The 26,400-nt window shown below is 43.1% G+C and overlaps 1 protein-coding gene across 10 annotated transcripts in view; it reads right to left on the minus strand.

The window, feature by feature from the left end:
* Nucleotides 1-1,419: 1,419 nt before the first annotated feature.
* The window catches only part of SHISAL1 (shisa like 1), a gene marked incomplete at its 3' end in the record, with an annotated part of 180,892 nt that continues 155,911 nt past the window's right edge, over nucleotides 1,420-26,400 (minus strand). For 8 of the 10 annotated variants that reach the window (XM_081005753.1, XM_081005755.1, XM_081005756.1 and 5 more), the window contains 2 exons: nucleotides 23,368-23,397; nucleotides 18,515-20,032 (listed from right to left, as the gene is read on the minus strand). In XM_081005753.1, coding sequence (XP_080861879.1) covers nucleotides 20,017-20,032; nucleotides 23,368-23,397 — 46 coding nt within the window. Of the gene's footprint in view, nucleotides 6,157-18,514; nucleotides 20,033-23,367; nucleotides 23,398-26,400 lie in introns of those variants that run through there. The other 2 variants (XM_081005749.1, XM_081005757.1) reach the window with 2 other exon arrangements.

The raw sequence follows: 26,400 nt of genomic DNA on the forward strand, positions 1-26,400 counted from the left end.
TTTACTCCCATGGCTATGGACAAAGGCACTGAATGATCTGTGAATGAGTACCAGATGTTTGGGACAAACATCGGAGGACAGTCATCTCCATCAATCGCTGCTTGTGAGCACCTGGATGCATCTGGCCGGTTGCTGTTTGGAACAGAGTGCTGGACTTGGTTGGGTAGGAACATAAAAGGCAGCATAGAAGGTGGGCAGGTGTCTTTCCAACCAAAGCTGGAGATGGCAGGATTAAACCTGGGACCCTCTTCATGCAAAGCAGATGCTGTACCACCGAGCTGTGACCTTTCTGAGGTTTCTTCTGGTCCAACCAAACAGCAAAATCTTAGACCTTTTAAACAAGGATATCTCTATTCAAATCAAGTATCCATTTGATGTCTGCAAGAATCCCCCTGGCGTTTGGTCTCTTCAGAGATTTAAAAAACTTTTATTTCTGAAGACAGAGGTTGCTGTCTCTAGTTGCTATGTTTTGCTCTAGGGATGAAAACCAGGATGATTTTTCCTCCACTCAAGAACTCCTCAGAGACTGCTTGCTGCTGCTTTTCAGTAACACCATGAGATGTTTGCTAGATCTTGGCACTTAGCTGTTGACTCATTGGTTCAAACCAATGCAGTTATTTAAGGCGGCGATGATGCATTTTTTAAAAAATAAATAAAATCTGATTAAGAATAACTTTTGATTTAGAGTTCTCTCCCCCCCTTTAGTTACATTATTTTTAAACTGAAGGGTTTATTTCAAAGCACCTGTGAGGGGCTCACATGGTGGAATTGCTTCCCTGTGGGAAAAAAGCAAACCTCTCTGAACCCAGGAAACTAGCCTATGAAGCAGAAGACAATGTGAAATCTCTTCTCTGCACAGTTTTCTCTGCACAGGAGTTTAAATACTAGATATGGAAAAACAATCCTTCAACATAAGCGCTGGAGCCCAGTTTTACTTCCTCATTTGTTTGTATGACATCTCATGGATGCCAATGGAATATATATCTCCAGCATGTGACCATTAGCACTTAGAAGTGCACCTAAGGCCCCTTTATTCAAAGCACCAGTCCTTAATGGTGTATAGTATTGATATTGATTATGCAAGAGGTTTTTTATTCTCTTGCTTATCATTAAACTTGATCAGATCTTTCTGGCTTTTCTTTTTTTTTTTACATATTAGAGGGAGGGAGGGAGGCAATTAGTTTACAATCTACACTTCAGCTGTTCAGTTTTCAAAACATTTCCCTTGGAATCGGTGAGTTAGAGTCAGTGAATAAATCAACAATTACAGCTTTGAATTTTTAAACATGGAATAACAAGAGGATTCTAACTAACTAGGTATCTCCATGGAGTAGATCTACTGAAATGTGAACCACAAACACGTGCCAGGAAGTGGATCTATTGTAGCTGTCCTCTGAAATTTGGATTTCGAGTCCCATGTTACATTGGAGCTTTTGATATATTTTTTTATTGATGGTTACTCTGAAACATTACAAATAGCAAATGATGTGGGATGATGATCCACTTATGGAACTACAACACTGAATTTAAGGCCAGGTTAACTGTTAGTCTCAGTCAGATCCAACATTCAGCTAAAATAAAGAGCTTTTTTGTTTTATTATCACTGAACATTGGCAAACTGTTCTATTACAATATGGTTTTTATCAACATATGCAAATATTTTAGGCAATATGAAAATCTCAACCAGTTAGTATCTATCAAATATCAATCTATTCCTTATGGAGGGTCAGAAAACACATTTCATTTACAACGTTCACAAACTAGAAGCATAAAACTGCTCATTAGAAACACACAATTCCCAAAGGGAAATAAACCCTTTACAAAATACAGTGAGTCACACAAACCATTATCTAATACAAATTCCTTCAGAAACACAAGCTTTTTACAAAGATCTCTGTGACAATTTCAACATCACAATGAAAGTAGATATTTTTTATAAAAAACAAAACAAAACAAAACTCCATGTACAGTTTAGGATTAGTTTGGAAGAAATCCAGATGAATGAATATGTACAGAAAGAAACTTGGTTCAATGTAATCTGTCAGGTAAATTATATTTGCTGAAAACACTGCTTAAATTGAAATGTAATATTGCCTGGTGAATGAAATCTTAATCTTTTTCTCTCTTTATAGTCTGATTAGGCTTCATTCTTATATCTGTGTGAACTCATACTATAAAAAAAACATTTAAAATATGCACCCAGGCAATTCCAATTCTGTGACCTGCACAAATTATACAATCTCCTGAATACTTTATATCATTTATTCCATTTCACATACTGGGTTATGGTTTTCCTAGACCTGGGATGTGGTAATAACCTTGGCAGAGTCCTGAAGCCCACCACCTCAAACAGTCTTATTCAGCCAATCCTCTGGCTTCTGAGATTTCAGCAGTTATAACCCGTGTGTTGTCAAGCATCTCTTCTCAGCCATAAGTGTCCTCGACCCCGACCACAGTTGCCAACGATGTGCAGTGGGGGCAAGGAAATTCACTACATGAAGTGCCTGATCCACGCAGCACAATATGGCTGGGGAGGTAGGAGGCTTGTGAAATTTGGCACAGGGGGACAATCCCAGTGGAGAATGGTTTTAACCCAGTGTATAGAAGCTTGGAGTGGCATTTTCTGTGTTTTACTCTCTTAGTGGTTCCATTCTAATGCTGATCCAAATGAAAAGTGGTGACTTGGGAGTTTATTGGAGAAAATATGTTGCTTAACAAGGATAGTTCAGAGACCCAGTTTAAGTCAGCAGTACACTTTCACTGTGGTAGCTCATTGCAGCCTTATTAAGAACTGGCTGAACATGTCCTTGGATGTGAGAGAGGATGCACATCTGCATCTAAGGCTACTGTGCTCATGTGGGACCAGTTGCCGGCAACTGCAGCTACACAGCCTGCTAGAGCAAAGTACAGCCAACTACTTTGCTCAGTTTGACGTGTTCCAAGAGAATGAATACAAGAAGACTGCTTTGGAGTGGGCAACACCTAAATCAATTCAAAAAGAGAGTATGTTCTAACTTAAATTAAACCTGAATTCTGAAGAAGCATTAACTGACAAATGGTAACTTTGTGCCCATCAATGCCATCAGAATTTGCATCCCGACAACACTGTACAGTCATACCTCGGGATAAATATGCTTCAGGTTGAACGCTTTCGGGTTGCGCTCCACGGTGACCTGGAAGTAACGGAGCGTGTTACTTCTGGGTTTCGCCTCTCGTGCATGTGCAGACGGTCAAAATGACGTCATGCACGTGCACGGAAGCGGCGAAATGCGACCCGCGCACGTGCGTCTTGCGTTCCGTTCGGGATGCGAATGGGGCTCCGGAACAGATCCCGTTCACATCTCGAGATACCACTGTATTGTATCCCACCAGAGGCTTGATAGACCCTATGTTTTGGTGTCTGGGTCTACAAATGTGGGGTCAAGAGGGAATTATCGATAATACATGACTGAATTTGTCATGGTAGATTGTGTGTAGCTGAGGGCTGCCCTTCTGTATAGCAATGAGATGCTATGCTGTGTTAATACTATGCACGTTGTGACAGATCCATTGAAAGGCTAAGCGGCTGCTGTGGTTCTGAAGACTGCAGAACTGCTCCTTCCCTCAGAATCCGAGGGCAAAGAACAGCAGGGTACCTGACCTTCTAACATAACCTTTGCCAACCTTCTGCCCTCTGGGTGTTTTGGACCACAACTCCCATCACCTGTCACTTCTGCATGACAAAATCCCCTCTTCTACCCATCAGTTAAAGGTATACATGTTTATTCTCCTCTGCACAGGATTATAGAGGGTAGACAGGATTTCTGATGGGATGAGAAGTGGAAGAAGTAGGTTTGCTCCAAAACCAGAGGTATATCATCTTCACAGCAAAGAAGATAAACAGAATATCAAGGCAAACCTGGGCACAGAATTCCCCCCCCCCCAGTAGATTTTGCTCTTGACTACACAATGCTGCATATCCGAATGCTTAAAATATTAATGCCTTTTTGAGAGAGTATTTTCCATTCTTATCCCTTCAGATGTATTGGGGGAAACCCTTTCTACAAAACAGAAAGCTCAGAGGCAGTGGTGATTTGAAGACCTTTGTCAACTCTATCCATCGGAACGCTACATCGATGGCTGTGGAAATAAAACATCCAGTCTGAAAGCCTGTACCAAGGACCTGCAAACTCAGGCCCCCTTAAGAGTTGGCTGACTGTGAAGGGAACATGGCTCATGTCTGAGCTGCTACATGTCTAGGGCAACAGCAGACGTGGTGCCCCTAGGAAAGCTGGAGGAACTGTGCTCTCTTCCTGTATCATATGCTTCCCTAGGAGACGTCCTGTCAAGAGAAAAACAGGAACCAGCTCACTCTTTGATGTTCTTGCTGTATTTGGAAGAGGCCCCCATGGTGCTCGGGTTGGACTAGTTGAGCAATTGACAGCATACACTGCATGTATAAGGTTCTGGGTTCAATCCCTGTACTGCAGTGATTGGCTGAGCTGCCTGAATACTGGGTTGGCAGAAAGGCATTGGAAATGTGGAACAGATGTAATATGGGCCATAGCTATGGGGAAGTGAGACTTCAGGATGGGGCTTGCAGAGGGAGTGGTCTAGGGGAATGGCAGAAGGAGGTGCTTACGAGCAGAAAGAGGCAGAGAGGAACAGTCAACGTGGCTAGGAGCAGCAGAGGTGAGGAATCAGAAATTGACTGGAAATAATCAGCCAAATCTTGGGCTGCTAGCCTCTGGTCTCCAGTTAAAGGCTGTTGGGTAGCTAAGCTGGATATGCTCTTGCATGGAGCTTGATAGGCCTACCAAATAGACCACTATTCTGATGAAGCATAAGGCAGTTTTCTAAATATTGTATCCTGGACTAACCAATATTACAAAGATAATGTTTGTGGACTTTTCCAGTTGTGTGCACAATCGCTGGTTATGCAACCTCCTCCTTCTGTCCACTATATTTCTGCAGGTAAACAACCAATATTTCCCTCCCAAATATAAAAGCACAAAGTGAAATGCTTTCCTTTTGACAAGGCATCTCCAGAGAAGACCTAATAATAATAATTGAGCAAAGAGAGAGTGTTTTCCTGATACTGAATTGTCAACTAGCAACAGTGTGTGCTTTGCTGTACGTTAAGTCATGGTGCCTAATGGAGTTTTGTAAGAATGACCTATAAAACATTGCCATAGCTTCACATTATATCCCCTTCCATTAAACACGCAAGATGCTTCAGAATGCACAATATCTGACCATTGCCACACTCCTTAGCAAGAGCATCTCGGCTGTCCTGGTTTGGAAGGCTGTCATCAAGTTTCTGAGGGGGAGGTAATTCCTAAGGCCAGTTAAAGGGCAAATAGTACCTTAAAAACAAAGGAATTGGACTATGAACCTCATTTATCAGAGGGCAACAACTATTTTATTGCTTTAAATTATTACAAGTGGTGCTATTTGTCTTAGATTCTCTTCCCCCCACTTGGGGTCAAGAAGGAAGAGGTTGTGCCTTCCCCTTAATTCCTCATCTGAACAGGCAATAGAGGCCACTTGGTGTGCTCAGGAACATGACATTGATGCTTGACATCTTGTCATGGAGAAAAATGGTAAGATTACATAATCTAAAACAACTGCTGTCCTTTCTTCTGGCTCCGAAAAAGGGCTCATGTGGGGGGGGGGGATAAGAGAAAATAATTCAAACTGAACTATATCTACCATATTGTGACAACACTCACTAGAGAACTTTGGAAAAAAGCCGCATTCATTATTTTGACGCTTAAGAGTCGGCTCAAATACCAATTTAATGGATGGGGGAGGCAAATAAAGCATATCTACCAAAGGTTCATACTGTAGTCTATGCCTATTCTCAGCTTGGATTTCCACTACAGCAACTTGTTTTTCACTTCAATAAGCATCCCCCGCAATAGCTTTGTCTCTCCCCAATAAGCAAAGTTCTTCACAGGTATTGCTTGCATGCCATTTTCTCACAGCCATTTCTCCTTATCACCCACTTGACACAGTGACGGTTCTCTCCAGGCAAGTAGACTACACGCCATCTCTTGGTTGGGCCATTTTCCTTCATCATTCACTCAGATTTCTTCCCCCTTCCGGGACTGAAGTTGCTGCTCTTCTTGGATATAATCTTACCTCTCCCATCTTGAGGCACATCAAAATATTTTTCTGGAAAATATATACATATATAGCAAACACATCATTGCCAGAATAATTTACATCCAAAATGCTTAAGAGAAAAAACAGAACAAAACCCAAAACTCATATTTTTTTCAAAGCATATTTCAAAATGTATGTTTTCCACATGCCTAGACACACTAACAAAATTGAATTCTGGAACTACAGTTCCCATTACTGAATGAATGTCAGTATACCTATTGTGCTCCTGCCTGTGCAAATTGTAGTTGATATACTGACATGCACTCAGCCATAAAGTTAATTACACCAGAACTCTACTGTTTGTACAGCTGTACAGGCACAGATCACCATGATCTTAATAAACTTATGCTTGCTGCCTGCTGGGAATGCAAAAATGGTGGGTAGCACACGGCTCTTGGATTTTGTTCAGCTTGGTGCCTAACAAGATCTGCAAGTCACAACTATTGTCACCTGAAAGTGACACTTTATGACATTTTGGTAACATTAACAGCTGTTTATATTATCCTCTTGGTGAGGAAACATTTGCTGAATTATTTCAGCACTTCCCAGTGCTGAAAATCTGAGGACAAATAAATGGTGCTACATCCTCTGAAGGTGCAGTTCTATCCATATTTACATGGAAACAAAGCACATTAAACTCAGCAGGTATTACTTCTGCATAAATACACAGAGGATTGGGCTGCAGCAGACAGAGCCTTAGCATGGGGCATTTACCTCCCCTGTTCTACTTGTTCTCGCAACACCCCACCCAAGTAAAATGTTTAAGTAGCAATAAACTCAGCCAGACAAAAGGTACTAGGGATGTAGCAAAACGACAATAACACATTCAGCTTAATTCATATTGCAAAACTAAGTAAATATTTATTGCAAAAAGCAAACACAATAAAACAAATTGAAAATAAAACATAACAGACGGTTCTCCCAAAATTCAGATTTAGTATGAGACAGAACTGAAGCAGCTACCCAGTTTGTGTTCTCATACAGTATGCATTGTAAAGGTAAAGGTAAAGGTAAAGGGACCCCTGACCATTAGGTCTAATCGTGACCGACTCTTGGGTTGTGGTGCTCATCTCGCTTTATTGGCCAAGGGAGCCAGCGTACAGCTTCTGGGTCATGTGGCCAGCAGGACTAAGCCGCTTCTGGCGAACCAGAGCAGCGCACGGAAACACCCACCAGAGCGGTACCTATTTATCTACTTGCACTTTTGACATGCTTTCGAACTGCTAGGTTGGCAGGAGCTGGGACCGAGCAACGGGAGCTCACCCCCGTCGCGGGGATTCGAACCGCCGACCTTCTGATCAGCAAGTCCTAGGTTCTGTGGTTTAACCCACAGCGCCATTGTACTGTACTGTACAGTAATTGATGTTGCTGTGAAATCCCGAGTCCCAGTGGCCAGCTTTCAGCACTATATCGTGGACAGCTCCATGGCTCTTCAGGCCTGTCCAGCTAAAGATGACCTCTGACTAAAGACTGTTAAGGGGGAGGAGAGCCATTGTGTTGTGCCAGTAGGGTTCCAATTGCCACTCGACCATGAATGTCACTGGGTGAGCCTGGGCCAGTCACTATCTCTCAACCTAATCTACCTTGTAGCAAGGATAAAATCAAGGGAATAACTATGTGTCCTGTCTTGTAAACTGCACCCCTTCCAAACAGCTCATGGGCATAAAGGTTGCCAGCTCCTGTTCTAACATAATGACATTTTAGAAGGTGAGATAGGGAGCAAAATAATTGTTTTCTTCACCTGAAATACAAAACCAGAGGACAAACGTCTGCTACAGATTGAAAATATGAAAGTGTAGCAAGATTGAAGGGAAATGAAATGGGAAATGAATACTAGGAGAACTAGTAAATCCAGGAAGCTTATCATTTGTCTGAAGTCATTACAGTTTGGAAATAAGAGCTGCCCCCCCCCCAATTTCTTAGACAGTATAGGCTGGCAATGAGTTTAGCATTCTGTTGACAGGGAAAGTGTTTTGCTGTAGAAATATAAATGATTTTATAGGACCTATCAATCACGTCCCCTCAATGTGGGAAAAATTATTCAGGTCCCATCAAAATGATTGGCTTTTGGGAGTGAGGATCAGGCACGGGCTCAGGCACCCTGAAGAAGCAGGCAGAGTTTACGATGGGGGTGAGCAGACGCCTTGCTTGTCGGATCTACTTGGTTTTTTTACTGGAACCAAAAGACCTACCAAACAGAGCCAGGTGCAAAAGGCAATTGAAAAGCAGGGTGACTCTGACCATAATCTGAACTTCACAGTTTCTTTTCTTAGTACCAGAATGAAGCTGAGCCCACAATGTTCTCACACACTCACTGGCTAATCCAAGATGTCTTCAACTCAGCACCCTAATTTGATGGTGTGTGTGTGTTCTCTTCTGCTACTGCAATTGTTAACCACAGGTGATTTGAAACCCTGGCCAATCTAAGAAGAGCCAGACGGATCAGAGTAATGACCAGCATCCCATTCTCGCAGGTGCCTATGGCAAGCCCCAAAGCAGGACCCAAGCGCAGCTGCACTCTCCTCTTTTAAGGCCTTCCAGGGTGGTGGGCATCACTGCCTCTTGTCGGAGCAGATTACACAGTTTTAACTATGTGATGTGTAAAGAAGTACTTTCTTCTGGATGTCCTAACATTTCAGCTTCGCTGGATGTCCCTGAGTTCTGGCGTTATCTCTATCCACTTTCTCCACACATGCATAGTTTTATACTCATCCAGCATAGCTCCTCTTACCCCTCTGACTCACTACAAGTGCAGCTCTGTGGTGGTGAAAAAAGTCAACAAATGGTTTTCTAGACTGGCCTTCAAAGCATGTTTCCCTGGCCTTGCTAACCATGAAGAATGGGGTCCTGGTCTTGAATATTCACCATATATTCCTGATGTATCATCCTGACAATGGTCGAAACCTAGCTAATGTTAGGCACCAAAGAGTCCTGTGTAAACCAGTGGAACAAATTAGTCACAACCAACGTGGCTCTCATTGGCTTTAATGAGATACATGGTGCAATCCCCAACACGCTTCCTCAAGAGCAAGAACCATTGCATTCTGTAGAGCTTACTAGTGCCTACTAACTATGCTTAGGAATGCAACAATTGTCATGACTAACTTCAGCTGAACTGGAGCCCATATACTTATTCTAAGAGCTTTCTTGAACACTGATTACGCTTGACTCTTCAATAAGACAGATATACACACTGGGAACACAGTGGCCATCATGTTAGCTTGATGAAAGGAACTGGACGTTCTGTGTTGCTTTTCCATATTTCACTCATAATGAATCCCACAGCATGTGCGATGTGGTTTAATGTGCCATGTTTTCCCCATATCACTGGCTGCCAGGGACAGAGAGATGCAAAGCATGGTGACATCACACACTGCTTTACTTGGTGTGCACAGCATGAGGATGAGAGAGCAAAGGGACACTCAATATTTAGTTCCGTCCTCAATGGCAAATTCTACTAGTGGGAAATTTTGCAAGCTTGTTGTTCATAATGCTTTTACAGCAATGAATTTTGGTGCAAATAATGGCTTGAACTATTCTAATGATAGAAATAATGTTGAGTCAGCAAGATGACTGCAGTGACTCCTCCTGTTATCACAACCGCTGGGGGAAGTGCCTCCAGGAAGTTTCTGAGCATTTCACAAATTGCAACATGCTTAAAAGCTGATCAATGTAATCAACCTATCATTTGCATTCATTTTTGACCCTTGGTTCAGCCCGAGAGAAAGCAGAGCTTGTTTTGGGCTCGGCCAGTAAAGCGAGATGAGCGCGCAACCCCAGAGTCGTCCGCAACTGGACCTAACGGTCAGGGGTCCCTTTACCTTTACCAAATTATTATGGGCCCCTGTTGCTTTCTCTGGTGGCCTATGTGCAAATCCAGAAGGCCAAGAGATCACACAACCACAGTTTGAAGTGGGAAAAGGATGCAGTTCTACATAGAGCATCAGCTTTGCATGCAGAAGGAATGAGATTCAATACCGGCATCTTCAGATTGGGCTGGGAATGTGTCCTGCCTGAATCTCTGGAAGGCTGCTGCCAGCGAGTGTGGCCTACCATCAGCTGGATGGCCCAATGGTTTGACTCTGTATAAACCTGTGCCTGGATTGTATCACATCAAATTACAGGTATGCGCTTACTTGACTGTATTAACCCCCACAAACCTTACACGTTGAAAATGAACATGTTAGAGAGGTCTAGACTAGAGCCCTTGACCCCAATGTCTAGCTTTTATAAGGAGAATTTATTATTATTAGTACGGAGGGGCATTCATTGATGCGAACATGCAGTGGAAGGTGGTGCAGCCCAGAAAGATTTCTAATCTAAGTGAGGCATAAGTCTTTGATGTGACAGGATGTCAGCTCTTGATGCAAATAATGTGTTGGCATCGTGTTTAGTAAATAGAGTTTTCTGTCATAGGAGACCTCGGGATGTTATTAAACTAAAACAAATTAAGAACAAATAATTATCCACTGGTCCTGCTTAGCAATGAAGATTATTACAGATTTTCAAAATGTGTTCATCAAAAAGAACCTGTTAAAACAGGTGTTCTTTTAGCATTTTTGGAGTGCTTTTATGCCAGATTTTGAGTTCGCACTGAGAAACCAATTAAACCAGAACAGAGTGTGCTCACAAAATACTAGAGGCTTTAAGAGAGCATGCTGTCAAGCATGGGTGTGCAAAAAAGCCTTCTTTTGGACTCTTACCTGGTATGCTCATTAAGGCAGGCAGGTATCAAAACCAGGCTTAAATGTTAGTCAAGGAAAACTACCGCCAGCTACCCCAGCGGTTTCACTTGACACTGCTTCTCTATCAAACCTACAATTCCTTCAAATGCACTGTGTGAAATTGTATACACCGACGGCAAACTCATTTTCTGAGTGCCTACCCTTATGTAGCCAAACCAGTACCAATCACACACAAGACAGTAGGAGGCGTCTTGGTGGCCTGCCAGTTTGAAGAAGTATAATCCCCCCCCCCCCAAAAAAACAGCCTCTAAACTGCATGCTCAGTGGGCATGGAAAACTGAAGGACTGTTGCGGGGGCAGGGGGGGAGGGATGAAATGGAGGGGCTGGAAAGCTGCAAAGGAGCAAATCCCACTTGTAATAGTCCATCTTCAGTGTTCTTCAACCTTGGGTCCCCAGATGTTCTTGTCCCCATTGTCCCCAGCTAGTTTAGCCAATGATCAGGGATGATGGGAGCTGTGGTCCAATAATATCTGAGGACCCAAAGTTGAAGAATACTGGCATTTTTTTTTATCATAATGTTATTTACAAATGTTAGCTTTTCTAACTCTGAATTTTGGAACAAACTGCCTAGTTGAACAGTTCTCAGATTGGAGAACTGGCCCAAACTGAGGGACTTTGTTTATATAATGGATGCAGCACCTTCATGACTATTGTGGGCTAGTTGTAAATAATCCTGAAAAAAGAGCCAGAGAAATTATAATAAAAATAATAAAATAGTAATCAAAACCCGTAGCCAAACTTATTCCATCAGAATCATGTCCAAAACATCTCTACTTCTATTCCAAGGTACTGTTCCAACCAACACAAGCATGACAGTATGCAAGTATGAGGCCTTCACTGTATATTATTTACAGTGATTTAACCAACTTTTGTTGGCTGTGACTGATAACCACCCATGTGAATAAGGCTGAAGGTAGGAAAAAGCTGAAGCTGGAAAGGAGCAATCATCAATGATATTTACAGCATCATCAATGTACATGATGCTTTGTAAAATAATCTGGGGGGATGGATGGACCCAGACGGGTTTCTGCCTTTAGAATCCAACTTTCAGCACAAATGAAGGGGAAGAAATGAAAACAATATTTTCAAATGCATATATAAAGCCATCAGTGTTCAGGTCTTTTCCAAATCTTAAGGGGAACTCACACACCTGCCAGCATAGCCAAAGGTTAGGGATGATGGGGCCGGCTGGCTGAGGGGAGCAGCGCAACCACACTCTTCAGAAGCAGAGTCTTCACAAGATGAGGAGGCTGCCTGTCTGTTTCACTTGCATTTACAAATTTAAATTGAGCGACCATCAGCTTCTGCTTCACCTTTTCAAATGCAACGTGAAGCTGAAATTAACCAATCTAGTCATCTTTGAAGAGCCTTTTGAGAGCAAAGTACAGAATGACTAATGTTCCCCTTTTGAAATTCTGTTGTTGCAGCCTGCTTTAGAAGATTGCTGGGCTGATTTCCAGATTTGCTATCAAATTAAAACAACCAAACAAAACACAAGGCAACTGCTTTTAAACGGTTGCCAGATTTTTTGTAGCAGAACATCAGATGTTCAGGTGCATCAGAAAATGTGAGGGAGGTGGAGAGACACAGGTCAAATTACACCTGGGGATAAAATGTGTCTTTGAATTCCATGAATTGGATTCCCTTTCTTTCCATTGCTCTCTGCCTCTCTGTGCTTCTGTCTCTGTCTTTCTCGCTCTCATAAACAGAATCTTCCACCCACACCCTGTGGATTTTGACTGGGGCAGATAGGAGGGTTTAACCCTTTCCCCTGTGCTGTTTTTCTGCTGCAAATTGCCTCTCTCCAGTCCCCCCACCCCACTAATAGCAGCTTTAGGAGGGAAAAAACAGCTGCATTGGGTGTTTTCAGTACGAAAACGATACAGAGGAAAAGAATTTCACCATTCCTTCCCCGTGCAGCTGCTTTTAGTTTAAATGAAATGAAGGAGAACAGAGGTGTACTTATGCGCTTTTGCGCCCTTGGCAAGGCACTGTATCGGTGCCTCTGAAGCTGTGAAAAAGTTTGCTTATCATCGCCTTTCACATGCCACCAATGAGTTCCTCCATGACCATCAGGGTTGGGTCTGCTGTGCACTGCCTCTCCACTCCCCCTCCGTTGGGCCATCCATCCTTCCTTTGCTCCCCACTCCCTTTTGCTCCTCCTGCAATTCTTTCCCACTCTCTCAGTCTTTCTTCCCGCCAAGCTTGCTGGATGCCCGGCTCACACTTCTAATAGCACTGTTGGCTATTCAGTGTAGTATACTATCAAAATAATTTTATTTATTTACAAAATATGGATAGATATCTTTTCAAAATGAGAGCAAGAACATCAAATGATACCGAAGACAATCCTAGTTGTGTTTTCCAATGTATTTCTTAGCAATAAAATATTTGGTTTGGTATGAGCAAATTTCTATTCTGCAAATGTGGCCCAGAGGAAAAAAGTTTGAAAACCACTGCATTGGGCAAATTGGGATGACTGCCTGGTGGTGGGGCAGCTTGCTTGCCTTGCTAGCCCATCAAACCCAGCAGCTTTTGTGGGGCTCTCCAAAATGCTCACTCCATCCCCATGCCTTGCTCTGAGGGGGGGGGGAGGGGCGGCTTCCTAAGAGTGAAGCATTCTGGGTGAGGCGCCCTCGGGGTCTGTGCTGCTGTTGTTTTGCCACAGCAGCTAGAAAGTCTTTAAAAATAGTTGAAAAGTTTTAAGTGTATAAAGTAACCTGAAACATTTTATTTAAACGATAATTTCTAGCTGCAGTGGCAAAGGCACTTTTCTGGGCCCTGCCCACACAGTGAGGGGGTGGTGGTGGTTGGGTGGCAACTGCCCTCCCAAGGCCGGTGTGTCTGCTGCTTACCTGAGAGGACGACTTCCTTCCAAATAAAGTTCAGGATCTGATTATTAGCCTTGCATAGTCTGAGTACATGAGCTCTTATAAATGGGAAAAGAGAACCTGTAATTGGCTAACATGCAACTGCCATCGTTTGAGCAATTGAATTTAGGGCTGCAATTGACTGGATTGCATGGGGAAAATAACAGACAGATCATTCTTGTCTACTGACAGGGCTGTGTGGTTGGGTGCCATCATTCCAGAAGAGGACAGAGAAAATACAGAATTTAGTTTTCAGAATGTGTCAGCTTTCAATGAGAAAAAAATGCAAGTTTCAAGCATTTACCTTGTGGTAAAGATATGACTGAAAACGTATGCTCGACAGCTAGAGACTTGGAAAGGGATGGTGGTTGGCAAGGAGGGCTTTCCAAAGACTTATCACTTCCCAAAGACTTAGCAAATTCAGAAAGAAATACTTAAAATAGTAACATTTCCAGTGTCAATTATTCAAAAGAAGAGTCATACAACTGTGTTTCATTTGTGAAATATATTACAAGCTACAGTATTCAGGTTCTCTTGACAAAGAACTTCTGCTTCCACAGAACCCTAAATAGAGGCCATAATTTATATAAGCCCCAGTCTGTGTTTGCAGATGGTTATGCTCAGAGTGGATCTTTCTGATCAGATGTTTTTGTAGGGATGGAAAGGAATCTTTCTGCCCAATGTGGGGCTTGAACCCACAATGCTCCCATGTAAGGGGCTGTTGGTGGGGGGGGGGTGGAGGTGGGGGGGGGATGAGAGTCCCGCTAAATACACCATAAGACCCAGTTCCTTGTGCAAGAAATGCCACACAGCTGATCACAAGCATCACTTTTTTAATTCATGCCCCAAATTTCTAGCCCAGTTTTCTACCAGGTACACAAGATGGCTTACAGTTAAAAACAAAACAATGTACAATACTATATAAAACATCAATTAGAACACAAATCATGGTCAAAGAAGTAAAAACAAAATACAGGCAACTCCTCATTTATGCATGTTCAAAGCATGTGCGCATTGCCACAAACCCAGAAGTGGCATGAAAAGGAGCAAAAATGGCCCTAAAAAGCATGAAAACAGCAAAAATGGTGCAAAAACAATCCCGGGAGCCTACTGAGCCGTTGAGGCCTGTGGAGAGTTTGGAGGGAGCGATTCTGGTGGAGTTGGGTGAATTTTGGGGTTTTTTAAAAGGGCTTTCCAAGGGTTTCCAGTGTTTTAGAGAGTGTTTGCCAGCTTTTTCAATGGTGTTCCCAATATACACAATTTCACTTAAATGCGCAGTGCCTCAGAACGTACTCCCTGAATAAATGGGGAATTGCCTGTAAAAATAAATAAAACAACGGTGGCAGCACAGACTCATATTGAAAGCAATGTTCTTAACAAGCCGCCTTCATAAATGAGTCCTTTGTGAAACAAAATCTCCTCTTTTGCCCCATCCTCCAGCAATGGAGCCAGGTAGGCTTCTCCTGAGAAGAATGATTCCCCCCCCCCCCCAATTGCTATCACTTAGCTAACAGTGCAATCCTATCCATGTCACTCCTCAAGTAAGTCAGCTGAGTCCAGTGAGGCTTACTTCGGGGAAAGTGGTATAGGATTGATAGTCCCTATCAGTTGGACAGAATGCAAGGGGGAGGTTGGGATGCCTTTGGGGAGAGGCAATTTCTTTTGCTGGTGGTATCACTGCAAGAAAGGAACCCTAAAGTACAGGAAGGTGATGTGCCTGTGGCTGCAATATGGTCTGTGGTAACCAGGAGAACTCTTTATGTTGAAAGTGGATTGGATTATTGTCCACTTTCTAGTGCTTTTGGTATCCTAAAGGGCTGCACAATTATATTATCAAGCATGTGAATTATTATTCCAATTTCACAGATGGGGACCTGGGAGCCAAAACAATGGTTTGTCCCAAGTTATCACCAAACAACTCTGGATTGAGTTGAGATTTGAAAATAGATCTTTCATAGGTTCAAGATCAACATTCCATTCAGTAGCCTCACAAGATTAATGTAGAATCATTTCTGGCCTTTCCATTTCATGGTTGCTTCTGTATATGCCCATAGTGCTTTTGAATGAGAACGAAAGCAGAATAAGCAAGCAGTGACGTATTTTTGCACCGATTTTTCTGACACTTGCTATTAGACAGTGATTGCAAAACAGGTTTCTATTCCCATCTCCTTCAATATAACCTGGAAATCTGATCCATATGCCTTTCTTTCTTTCACAAAAATCATTTTTAATTAAGCCATCCAGAGTGCTTTGGGGTAATGTCACCAATGCAAATGAACACAACAGACTGAGAGTAAAAATAAATTAAACTGTCACCTCAGAAGATGGGAACCAATTTGTAATCATAATCAGAGAACTGATTAGCCTCAGGTTAATAATAGGATTTCTGCAAAACTATAAACCTCTGATGTGCTCTTCAGTCTCTGTTGTGAACACCCAAATCCAAGTTGCCAGAATTATGTATGATTGACACAAGCTGAGATCAGGACTGATGACAGCGATAAAAAAAAGTAATAATAATCATGTATCCAGGCAAAGGGGCTACTGGCTTGGAGCTCTACAGCACCATTTACACCCCCTTTCAGGATATTTTGACTGGCTATATATTGCTTATGTATTTAATGGAGACAGTATTGCTTTCTTCCTATGTATCACCTTGCAAAACCTACAATGCTGTCTCCTTTTAAGTCAAATCTTCAGGACGTCTAAGCTCTGTACTTTCAGGTTTGCTGGCCGGCAGCTCACTGAAGCCTCCAGCTTGAAATATATGCTGTTTCCAGACCTGTTACCTGAGATCCTGTTAAACTGAAAATGCCAGGGATTGGACCCGAGATCTTTTGCATGCAAAACATCTTCTCTCCCACTTCAGCAATGGACCCTGCCAGGCAAGACTCGGATTAGGCTGCCTCCTGTGAGAGGAACTGAGGCAGGTGACATGGCCAACTCAGGAAGTCTGCCTGCCAGATTCTCCTTAAGTCCCTCTCCTCAGTCTGTCCTTCTCTCCAAACGGTAAAAGTTTCTTAGAGGCCAGGAAGGGTGAGCTGGTGGTGGGTCCCAGTTGGACTCCCCCCCCCCCATTTCTTCACCCCAAACTGAATAAAATGCTGCTAATGCATCAATACTGCAGTGTCTTCTCCCAACTGGGATCAAGAGTCGTAAACTTCCATACGGTAAATCCCTGGTGGAAAATGACACTGGCATTTTCCCGCTGGGGATGTAGTTGAACCCCCACGGTCCCAGGTGGTGAATGAAATGGTAGCTTAAGAAGAGGAACCGTGTGCTGCTTCCCTGCCAGACACCCAAGGAAAGCTTTTTCCCCTGGGGGAGGAAGGACTGGGCACTCCAAGTATTCTCTGGAACTTCTGCCTTCTGCCTTGAGAGGTTTCAGTGTTTGATTGGGCTACTCAGTGAGGGGTCCCATTCAGTTTTTGAGTAAGCAGCCTTCTGCCTGCCCATCCTTAATTTGGATTCACCTGAGCCTTTGAACATCCACAGACTCCACTGAAAAAACATTTTGTCTCAGCTGATATTCAAAGAGATTGTATTTCTGCTTGAGGTGTTAGGTGGGCTCATTCTGGCACGCAATAAGTTGCGTTTGTGCCTCTTATGGCCACAATGAAGTTCTTACTGCATGGGTCATACTCTGATCACATGCATGGTGGCACTTGTGAATATTGATGACAAAGAACTTAAACCAGGCATAGGCGAACTCGGCCCTCCTGCTGTTTTGGGACTACAACTCCCATCATCCCCAGCTAACTGGTCCAGTGGTCAGGGATGATGGGAATTGTAGTCCCAAAGCAGCTGGAGGGCCAAGTTTGGCCATGCCTGGCTTAAACCAAAACCAAATGAACATTGATAGCATTTTTAAAGAAAAAGAAGAGGAAACAATTCACAGGGGCACAAATGATCAAAAGAACTGATGATATTCATATCATGAATCCCCCCCCCCCCATATGCACATGAAGAGAGACATAGACTGTAGCCCAATTTATGGGTATTCTGGGAACAACAGGTTGAAAGGGGTAAGGTGTCATTTGATAATCTTTTAATGTTTACCTTATCTAACTCAACACTTTTTTAAGATTAATGAGCCATCTTAGCAGAAGGAACTGCTGCTGTTCTTCTCCACGGAGCAAACAAACACAAAGTAACAAAACAAAAAGAACATTTCAAATTTATTTATGTGCAATGTGGGTAAAATGAGCATATGGGTATTACAGAATTCTCTCTATTTTTATCGGTGTGGGGCCAGATTGTTTGCCTCCCCAGCTCCTCCCTAACAAAAAGTAAAATGTGCGAAAGATTTCTTGAAATAGCAGACTTTGTGAACTGGCCAGCTTCCTCCTCCTTCTCCATCTTACCGAAAGCAGAACTCATCAAGAGGAATCTGCCAGTACACACGTATGCTGGGCAGCCTCTAGCCCCCATTTGCAATACCTCATTTGCTCTGTCAGCATTTGCTTTATCCTGAAAGCTCCTGGGGAAAGCAGAGCAGCAAACAAGGCCCTGTAAATAGAAAGTTGTACTCAGGACCCCTCTAGGCATCCTTTTTATGGCACATTCATAATGATTTTGTGCTCATTATGCTCTCCAGGGCAGTCTCACGTGATCCTGGTTTCAATACTTTTGCAATTGCAAAAGTTAAAGGGGTAGTCACTGGGGCTGGCCGATATCTGATTTTCAGCATCACAATATATCACCAGCCAAGTATCACGATATCACATCACGATAGCTAAGGCGGCAGAGGACCTTGCCTCCCCGCGGCACTGGAGGGTCTTAAAATGTAAGGAAGTAGTAGATTTAATAAAAATATTAAATAAACTTCCATATAATACATTTAATATATTTTCAACTAATTTAAGAGTAGTTTAAGTGATTTACTAGTCAAGTTGCTTCTGCTTCCCCACTCAAGAGGTCTAAATGGAATCTGTGCATGCACAAGCCCCACTGTGTTCAACTAAACTTACTTCTACTTTCCTGGGAGTAAGCCTCATTGAATCCAGTAGGGCTTGCTTGTGAGTAGATACGCATTTGCTTGCACTGCTTACCAAAGAACATCCTCCCCATCATTCTCACATAGTACCCAACCTCCCATTTCAGCCATAAGGCAGCCAGCTAAGTCCTCTCTCCTCCATCTCCCCCCCCCAGAAGCCCCCCCCCCCAGCCCTCATCCCACCAAACTCTCCCTTTTTATCAAAGGGAAGGAGGGAGGGCAAGCAAGCAAAAAGGTAGTCTCCTTTAAATATTTTTTTAAAAAACCTTTCTGAAATGGAGGAAAGCTATTTAGGGGGAACCAACAACATAAACACCACCAGAAAATAAAAACAAAAACTCTTTTTTTCACCAGCGGGGTGAGGAAAGAAAGAAGAGCTTAGAAGAGCTTTCCAGTTCTTTACTTCTTCACTTTGCGCTGGATCTTGATTGTCTAGCCATGGGGGGGGGGGGGTGTCCCTCCTGGATTGTTAGGATCTGCATAATTAGATGATGATGAAGCTGAAAGAGTTTCCTGGTTTGTGTGAGGGCTTATCATCATTTCTTATTGGTTAGGAGGGAAAAGGGAGAGAGCAAGCAAAGCTGGAGACACCAGTGCCTGCAAATTACCTGTAAATTATTCTGAGCTACCCCCAGGGAAGCTGTTAAGTCTCCACCTCCTTTTGTTCATGGTGTTATTTCAATACTGGTATTCAACGGTGGTATGGCGATTTATTGCACCTCTCTAGTAGTCACACTGCTTCGTTTTCAGTCCCAAAACTTCCTGCTGAAACTGCACAACTTTTATACCACAAATGTTCTGGTTTAATTTTTGTCCTCTTTTGTTCTACCATAGCCACTCAGGACTGCAATAACATAGTAGCATTGGGGATTCATCACAGAAAAGTATAACAAAATAAATCTACCACCAACGCTCTATTATTGTGTTAAGAAAACGTGGCAGTGAACATCCACAATGAAACACCTGTTGGAGGTGCCTGTAGACTTTTCAGTTAAAATGCTAGCCAATTAGAGTCTCCCAAATGGGTACATTTCTGGCTTAATTCTCTTCAATAAATAATCTCCCCTTAGATTTCAACAGCTGGTAAGGTTTGTTGAGCTCATGATCTTGCCGATCACCCGGGAAACCACCATGGAGCAGAGCAAAAGAGCTGCCTCTTATTCAGTCATGGATCCCACACTGGTGCCAAGTGTGACGGCGTTTTGTGAATATTGTGGATGCATATCTAACAGAATCTCGATTCAGATCACACAACACTCAGATGGTTTCCAGACTAAAGAGAAAGAAATTCTGTAATTAGTGAGTGAATTTACTTACTGCTAGAATCATGGTGCTGCATCAAAGTCAAAGTTATGGTTGCTGAACTTAATTAGCCTTCCCTCTTCTTCCATAAAACTCTGTCTGCTAGAGAGCAGCCAAGAATGTATGACAGATCCCAGACTCCTCTGGCTGTAATAATATTTTGACTATACATAGACATCTTTTCTGCAAACAAATAACTAAAGTGGGCTGCCACAACCAAAAAGCTTCAACAATTTCAAACACCTTTGCTTTTCCATATATTGCTTTAGGAGAGGAAAAGTAAGAGAAGCTTGTCAATGCTTTTAAAGCAACTATTTCATATTTACAGAGGATGGAATGGAAGACTAACCAGGTGTTTCCATAACTGAGACTTAAAGTGCCTCTTGCTTCAATTGAGTTGTAATGTGAATAGAATCCACATCACCAGAGAATCATTCACGTTACAAATGCCTGCCTTCCACATTTACAGCAATCAGATATTAAAATAAATAGGACAAGAGAGGCTCAAAGGTGCTTTCATGTGTGAAAATGCTGTTAGACTTTCAAGGACATGGCCTGACACAAGAAAGAAACGAGGCTGTGCAAATTAAGTCACAACAGCATGCGTGTAGGAAATTATTTTACTAGAATGATTCCAACAGTTTCTGACCTAATCTGACATTTGGGCAACTGGTTACATTCATCAGGGGCATCAGCTAAGCAGAGCCATCATGTAACAAATTGCCCTATTCACCTGACATGAGCTACCAATGAGATGGAGGGCCTGATTAATGGGCTGTTGGCCTGATTAATCTGGTAAGTCCCACATTATGGGGTGTGTATGTGTATGAGTGACTGATGCTCACACACAGGGAAATGTGTAGTCCAGGACATAGGGTGCAATCCTAACCCTGACCGGCAGTGATGGGAATTGATGGAGTGGCACAGCCAACACCACACCCACAGCCTTGCCACATGCTGGCCAGCGTGGAAGGTGGAGGCAGGAAAGAAATGTTCCTACACCACCACCAGCTCCCAAACTGGTGCAGATCAGGCCCAGTGCTGTCACCTGCCCTCTTTGGAGGGCATCCTCTGACTACTGCTGGTGGGGACGACACCAATGGTAGCTTCCACCCACCTGCCCTTTTGGTGGGTACATGGGGTGCTCCTCATCATTGGGCTTCCCTGATGGTGGAGCTACCCTGATGGCAGAGTCTGGTGGAGACTGGCAGTGCTGGGTGGAGGACCTCCTCTGCTCCATCCAACGCCACCCACTCCAGTGGACTGGAGGTTTGGATTGCTCTACCCATTGCTAAAGTTCCACAGGTGGCACACACTCTGAGAAAGGAATGGAAAAGTTCCCCTTTGACTCATTTTCTGTGGATGTGCCAGCCTGGTGGTGGTGGGAAATAGCATGGCCACCTGCTCTTGAAATGGAAATTTAAGCTCTCACATTCTGCTGACAGCATGGGAGCTGCTGCTTGCCATACTTTTGGAATAACCCGGACTGGCCCAAGAGATATTGATGCCTGGGGCAAAGGACATTTGGCACGCCTTCCTATTCCATGCACAAAAGCTGACTGGACCAGCAGCTGACTCTTACTTCAGCACCAGACGGCACCCTTCGTTGCATTTGAGGGCAGCTGGCATCTTGGGAGGTGAAGAGTAGGTCATGTGGTACACACAGCCTGGTCTGCCAACACCCATTTTCTCATGGACTGAATCTGCTGTGGGGAAGAGGCAAACCTCTCACATCGTCTGGGGCTTTCTGTGTCACCCCAGCACTGCAGGGCCCCCTACACGGCAGGCATCTTATAAGAACAGTCTCTTAAGGGGGATCTCAAAAACCTTTTGTGCCATGGCAAGGAAGCCGGCAGCTCAAAGGAAAATAAAATCCCATTACTGTAAAACCCCCATTACGGTACTCATGGAGATTTAGCATGCTTTTACAATTCCAGCAATGATTTCGAGGAAATCTGTAAGTTCTTTTAATCCGAGTATGGAAAGAACTGCTGCGGTGCCATGCCCTGAAAACTGTAGTCAGTGATGAATGAGCTGTTTTTAATATTTGCACAGAGAAGGTTTTATTGCTGTTGAGACTAACCAGAGCAGATCCATAATCAGAGACTATGTAAAGTAGTAAGACTGAAAAAACTAAAAGCACTGACCTTTGAAATGGTTGAGCATGGAGAATGATTTGTTTATACAATAAGTTGGTCATAGGTTTGTGACATGGCATGGTTCAGATTCCCCAGAATATTTTGCAATCAGTGCCTGCCACTAGTTAAGTATGAATTCAGTTCTTCCCCAAATCAGACTACAGTGGCACCTCTAGTTATGAACTTAATTTGTTCGGGAGGTCCATTCTTAACCTGAAACTGTTCTTAACTAGAAGCGTGCTTTCATTAATGGGGCCTCTTGCTGCTGCTGCGCCACCGGCACACGATTTCCGTTCTCATCCTGGGGCAAAGTTCTCAACTCAAGGTAATGCTTCCAGGTTAGTGGAGTTTGTAACCTGAGGCGTTTGTAACTTGAGGTACCACTGTATAAGCTGACAAGTATAATACAGAAGTACTGATTTTTCAACTTAGAAGTAGCATCTCCTCTTGAAATAATTTGTCGCCCAACACACTATACCAGACTTTAGCTTAGCAAGACTGCATGAGCCTATAAGCCTCTGAAGAGGAGCCCACGGCTGCTTTCCTCTTCCCTGGTCCTTTGGTTCAGGAGCAATGCAGGAAATGCCATTATTGTCCTTAACTAGGGTCAAAATCCAGCCCAGCACTTTGCAGTCGTGTTGGTTTCAATGGGAAAATGAACCATGTGTTTAAATATCAGCCACTGAAATAATTATAAGTAAAAAGTGCTTAATCATGGCTCAATCATGCCTTGCGACATGTTCAAGGAAAAAAGAAAACTCTTGCTTCTGTGAGACATTTTTACTCTACTAAAGTCAACGAGAACCTGAGCAATGGCATCAATGGGGTGAACAGAAACTCTGTGCCTGATTTTTTTTATTTTATAAAGGTTACTGAAACTTGCCATGTCTAACAGCACAATTTAAACAGTGTCTTCTCAGAAGGGAGTCCTAATGAATTCAATGGGGCTTAGTTCCTGGTAAGTGGGGTTAGGACTGCAGCGCTACTAGGAGGGGAGAACAAGAGGGTCACATGAAGGCAATGTCAATCCTTTGAACTGCCAGGGATTTTTAGAGGGAAAAGGGAAGAGCTGGGAGAGGAAACATGGGACAAGCCAGGTTTTGGGGGTGGGGTGTTGTCCCACCACAGTTGTGATTACAACTGTTTCAACTGTGTGGGATACACTCACCTGATCCTAACATAGGATCCCCGTTTAATGCTTCAGAAGGCAAATAAGAACAAAAACAGAAAAATGATGGTTAACAATGTAACAGCATGCATTTCTACTTATACAAATGTTCTCTTAAAGACTAATAAGAAAACATCACGCTTGAGACAAAGGTTTGAAAATAACCCCCTCACTCCCTGCCGCTGCCACCCTGCACTCTCAACTACCAAGATGGGAATAACTGAGAGCCTATTTTGCTTTGACTTGGTATGGAGCAAGGGGGGGGGGCTTTTGTGTCTAAGGACTGCAGTCCCTTGTGGGCAACCTTTTGGAGGTTGGGGCAGCGATGAGCAAGGCCAGAGCAAAACCTGGGGTGGTCAAGGGCAAAAGTCACCTCTCTGCCCTGTATTAAGGGGACAAAAACAAACCCCTGTGTTCCAATACAGAATAATCTGCTCCAATACAGCTGCAACACGTGGCTAATAAATTTAGTAAATATAATATTGTTCGTGGTTAGAATTGTCATCCAAACTTTACAAGTCATCAACTTCAAAATATATATCAGTCCATAGCCAAGAAGTAGTCAGCTAGTCAGCGTAATGAATTGCTGGGAGGGAACACCACGTCGCAGGCAGGATGTCCGGATTGAATCTACTGTTTCGAAGGTGAATCTTTGTCAGCTGATGATGAAATTAAACATGTTACATACAATGAATGACAACAATAATTATTTGGTATGTATTCCTCATTTATTATTTATTCATTATTTACATGCAGCTTGCTCAGTATTATTTTTGTTGTCATTCATTGTATGTAACATATTTAATGTCATCATCAGCTGACAAAGATTCACCTTCGAAACAGTTGATTCAGTCTAGACATACAGTTCTGTTTGTTTGCTGGTTGCTACTGAATTCTTTACGCTGGAACACCCACCACCACAATACTTTTGGACATCATCCATTGAAGGGCATTGAATACATTTACTACATTTATTGCCACGTGTTGGGCAGAGAGCCCAAGCACACACCCTGCTTTGGTGCCTCTGCCTGGCAGGAATGTATCCTTGAACATAATGCCCCTTGCTTGCCTGGATGGTGAGATGTGTGTGCGTGGAAACCTCTGGCTTCCGTGTGGCTGCAATACAGCCTTACTATCCAAAAGGTGAGAGTCATATTTATTGCCCCGTCCACTTTGGTCTCTGGCCTTGCCCACCATGGGGACAAGGCAAGTGGAAGGTTCCCCATAAGCAAATGCAGCCCTTGGACTGAAAAGGGGTCCCTACCCCTGCCCTGCCCAGGCCGTAGAGTGGTACCTCGCAAGACGAATGCCTCGCAAGACAAAAAACTCGCTAGACGAAAGGGTTTTTTGAGCTGCTTCGCCAGACGATTTTCCCTATGGGCTTGCTTCGCAAGACGGAAACGTCTTGCAAGTTTGTTTCCTTTTTCTTAACACCGTTAATACAGTTGCGACTTGACTTCGAGGAGCAACTCATAGAACGCGGTGTGGTAGCCTTTTTTGAGGTTTTTAAAGACTTTGGTGATTTTTGAAGCTTTTCCAAAACTTTCCCGACACCGTGCTTCGCAAGACGAAAAAAATCACAAGACGACAAAACTTGCGGAACGAATTAATTTTGTCTTGCGAGGCACCACTGTATCTGAATAGAAACCATTTCAAAAGAAATAACCAGTGCTTTTTTTATGGGGTGACGCTGGGGTATGCATACCCCTAAACATTTTGTGAATCTAAGTCTGGCCTCATTGAGTGGCAGGATTTCAATATGAGTAGGAAAATGAGAGTACCCCTACACACCTTTTTTTAAACAACAAAAAAAAAGCACTGGCAATAACAAACATTTGCCTCGAGTGAAATTGCAACGAAAAAGCAAGCTCTCTCTCTCTCTCTCTCCAGTATTCAAGATGTGGACAGATTGCAGCGTTCTGAACACATGCTTAATTTTTAAACCTTCCAGCATTGACACAAAATAGCTACCGGTAAGTTGCAACGGAAAACTAAAACTATGGTTTGCTCCGGTTCAAACCAAGACAGCAGGCGTTTCTTCCCCATCACAAGTAAGTGAGTGAGTGAGTGTAGGGAGGGCTTGCACATTACAAAGGCTGCTGAGCATCTTTGTGCAGTTCCCTGAAGAATGTCTGCCAGTGAGGGCTAGAGGGAACAGAGTCAGGGCTCCCGCCCCCAGGACGGACGGGCAGCTTTTCAATTTTTCAGGAAAATCACATTTTCTCTGCTGGCCTCTGGTGGTTCCAGGCACCGAGAATCAAACTATTAGTCACACTTAGGCCCCAGTGAAATCGATGTGAAGAGTTAGTTATGTCTAATTAACTCCCATTGATTTCAATTGGGATGAATGCAAGCCAATGCATTTTGTGTTCTCAAAGTAATAAAATAAGTTTAGGTCTACTACAAAACAAAATGTTGCATAGATTTATTCATTTGCTTTAAAATTCATAAGCCAGTTTTTGACCTTCAAGGACATCCAAAAGTGTTGTAAAATCAAATTAAAACAACAACAACAAACAGCATAAAGTGATAGAACATAAAGGAGACTGCATTCTCAATCGGACTGCACCAATGCCTAATAGCTCTTATTTTTGAAATGCTTCTTCATATTTTTGCAAAATCAGCTTCCTTACAACTGACACTCATAGGTTATAGTCCTGTCGCTTGGAACAAAAGGAAACTAGTTTGCTGCATCCTATGCATCACAGTTCTCCAGGTATTTGAAGACCACATTCATGTATCCCCTCACCTCTATTCCAGATTGCATCTCACTTATTTTGCCCCATAAGACTAAAAAAAAACAAGCTGGTCTCTCAATGCACATCCCCAGTTGAAGTTCTGTTTTTTGGCACTATGTGGTGACTTGATGACACACTATTGGCTGATTCACACGTTACAGAGAGGAAGAACTTTAAAAAGTAGCCTGATGGAGTGGAACTCATCCATTTCACCAAACAAAATATCCCAAAGACCCAGCAGCTGCTCCTAGGGTTGAGGGCCCATTACTCAGTGGGAGAGTGCATGATAGGCTCA

This window comes from Podarcis pityusensis, assembly GCF_964106645.2.
Source record: "Podarcis pityusensis genome assembly, chromosome: 5".
Taxonomy (NCBI): domain Eukaryota; kingdom Metazoa; phylum Chordata; class Lepidosauria; order Squamata; family Lacertidae; genus Podarcis; species Podarcis pityusensis.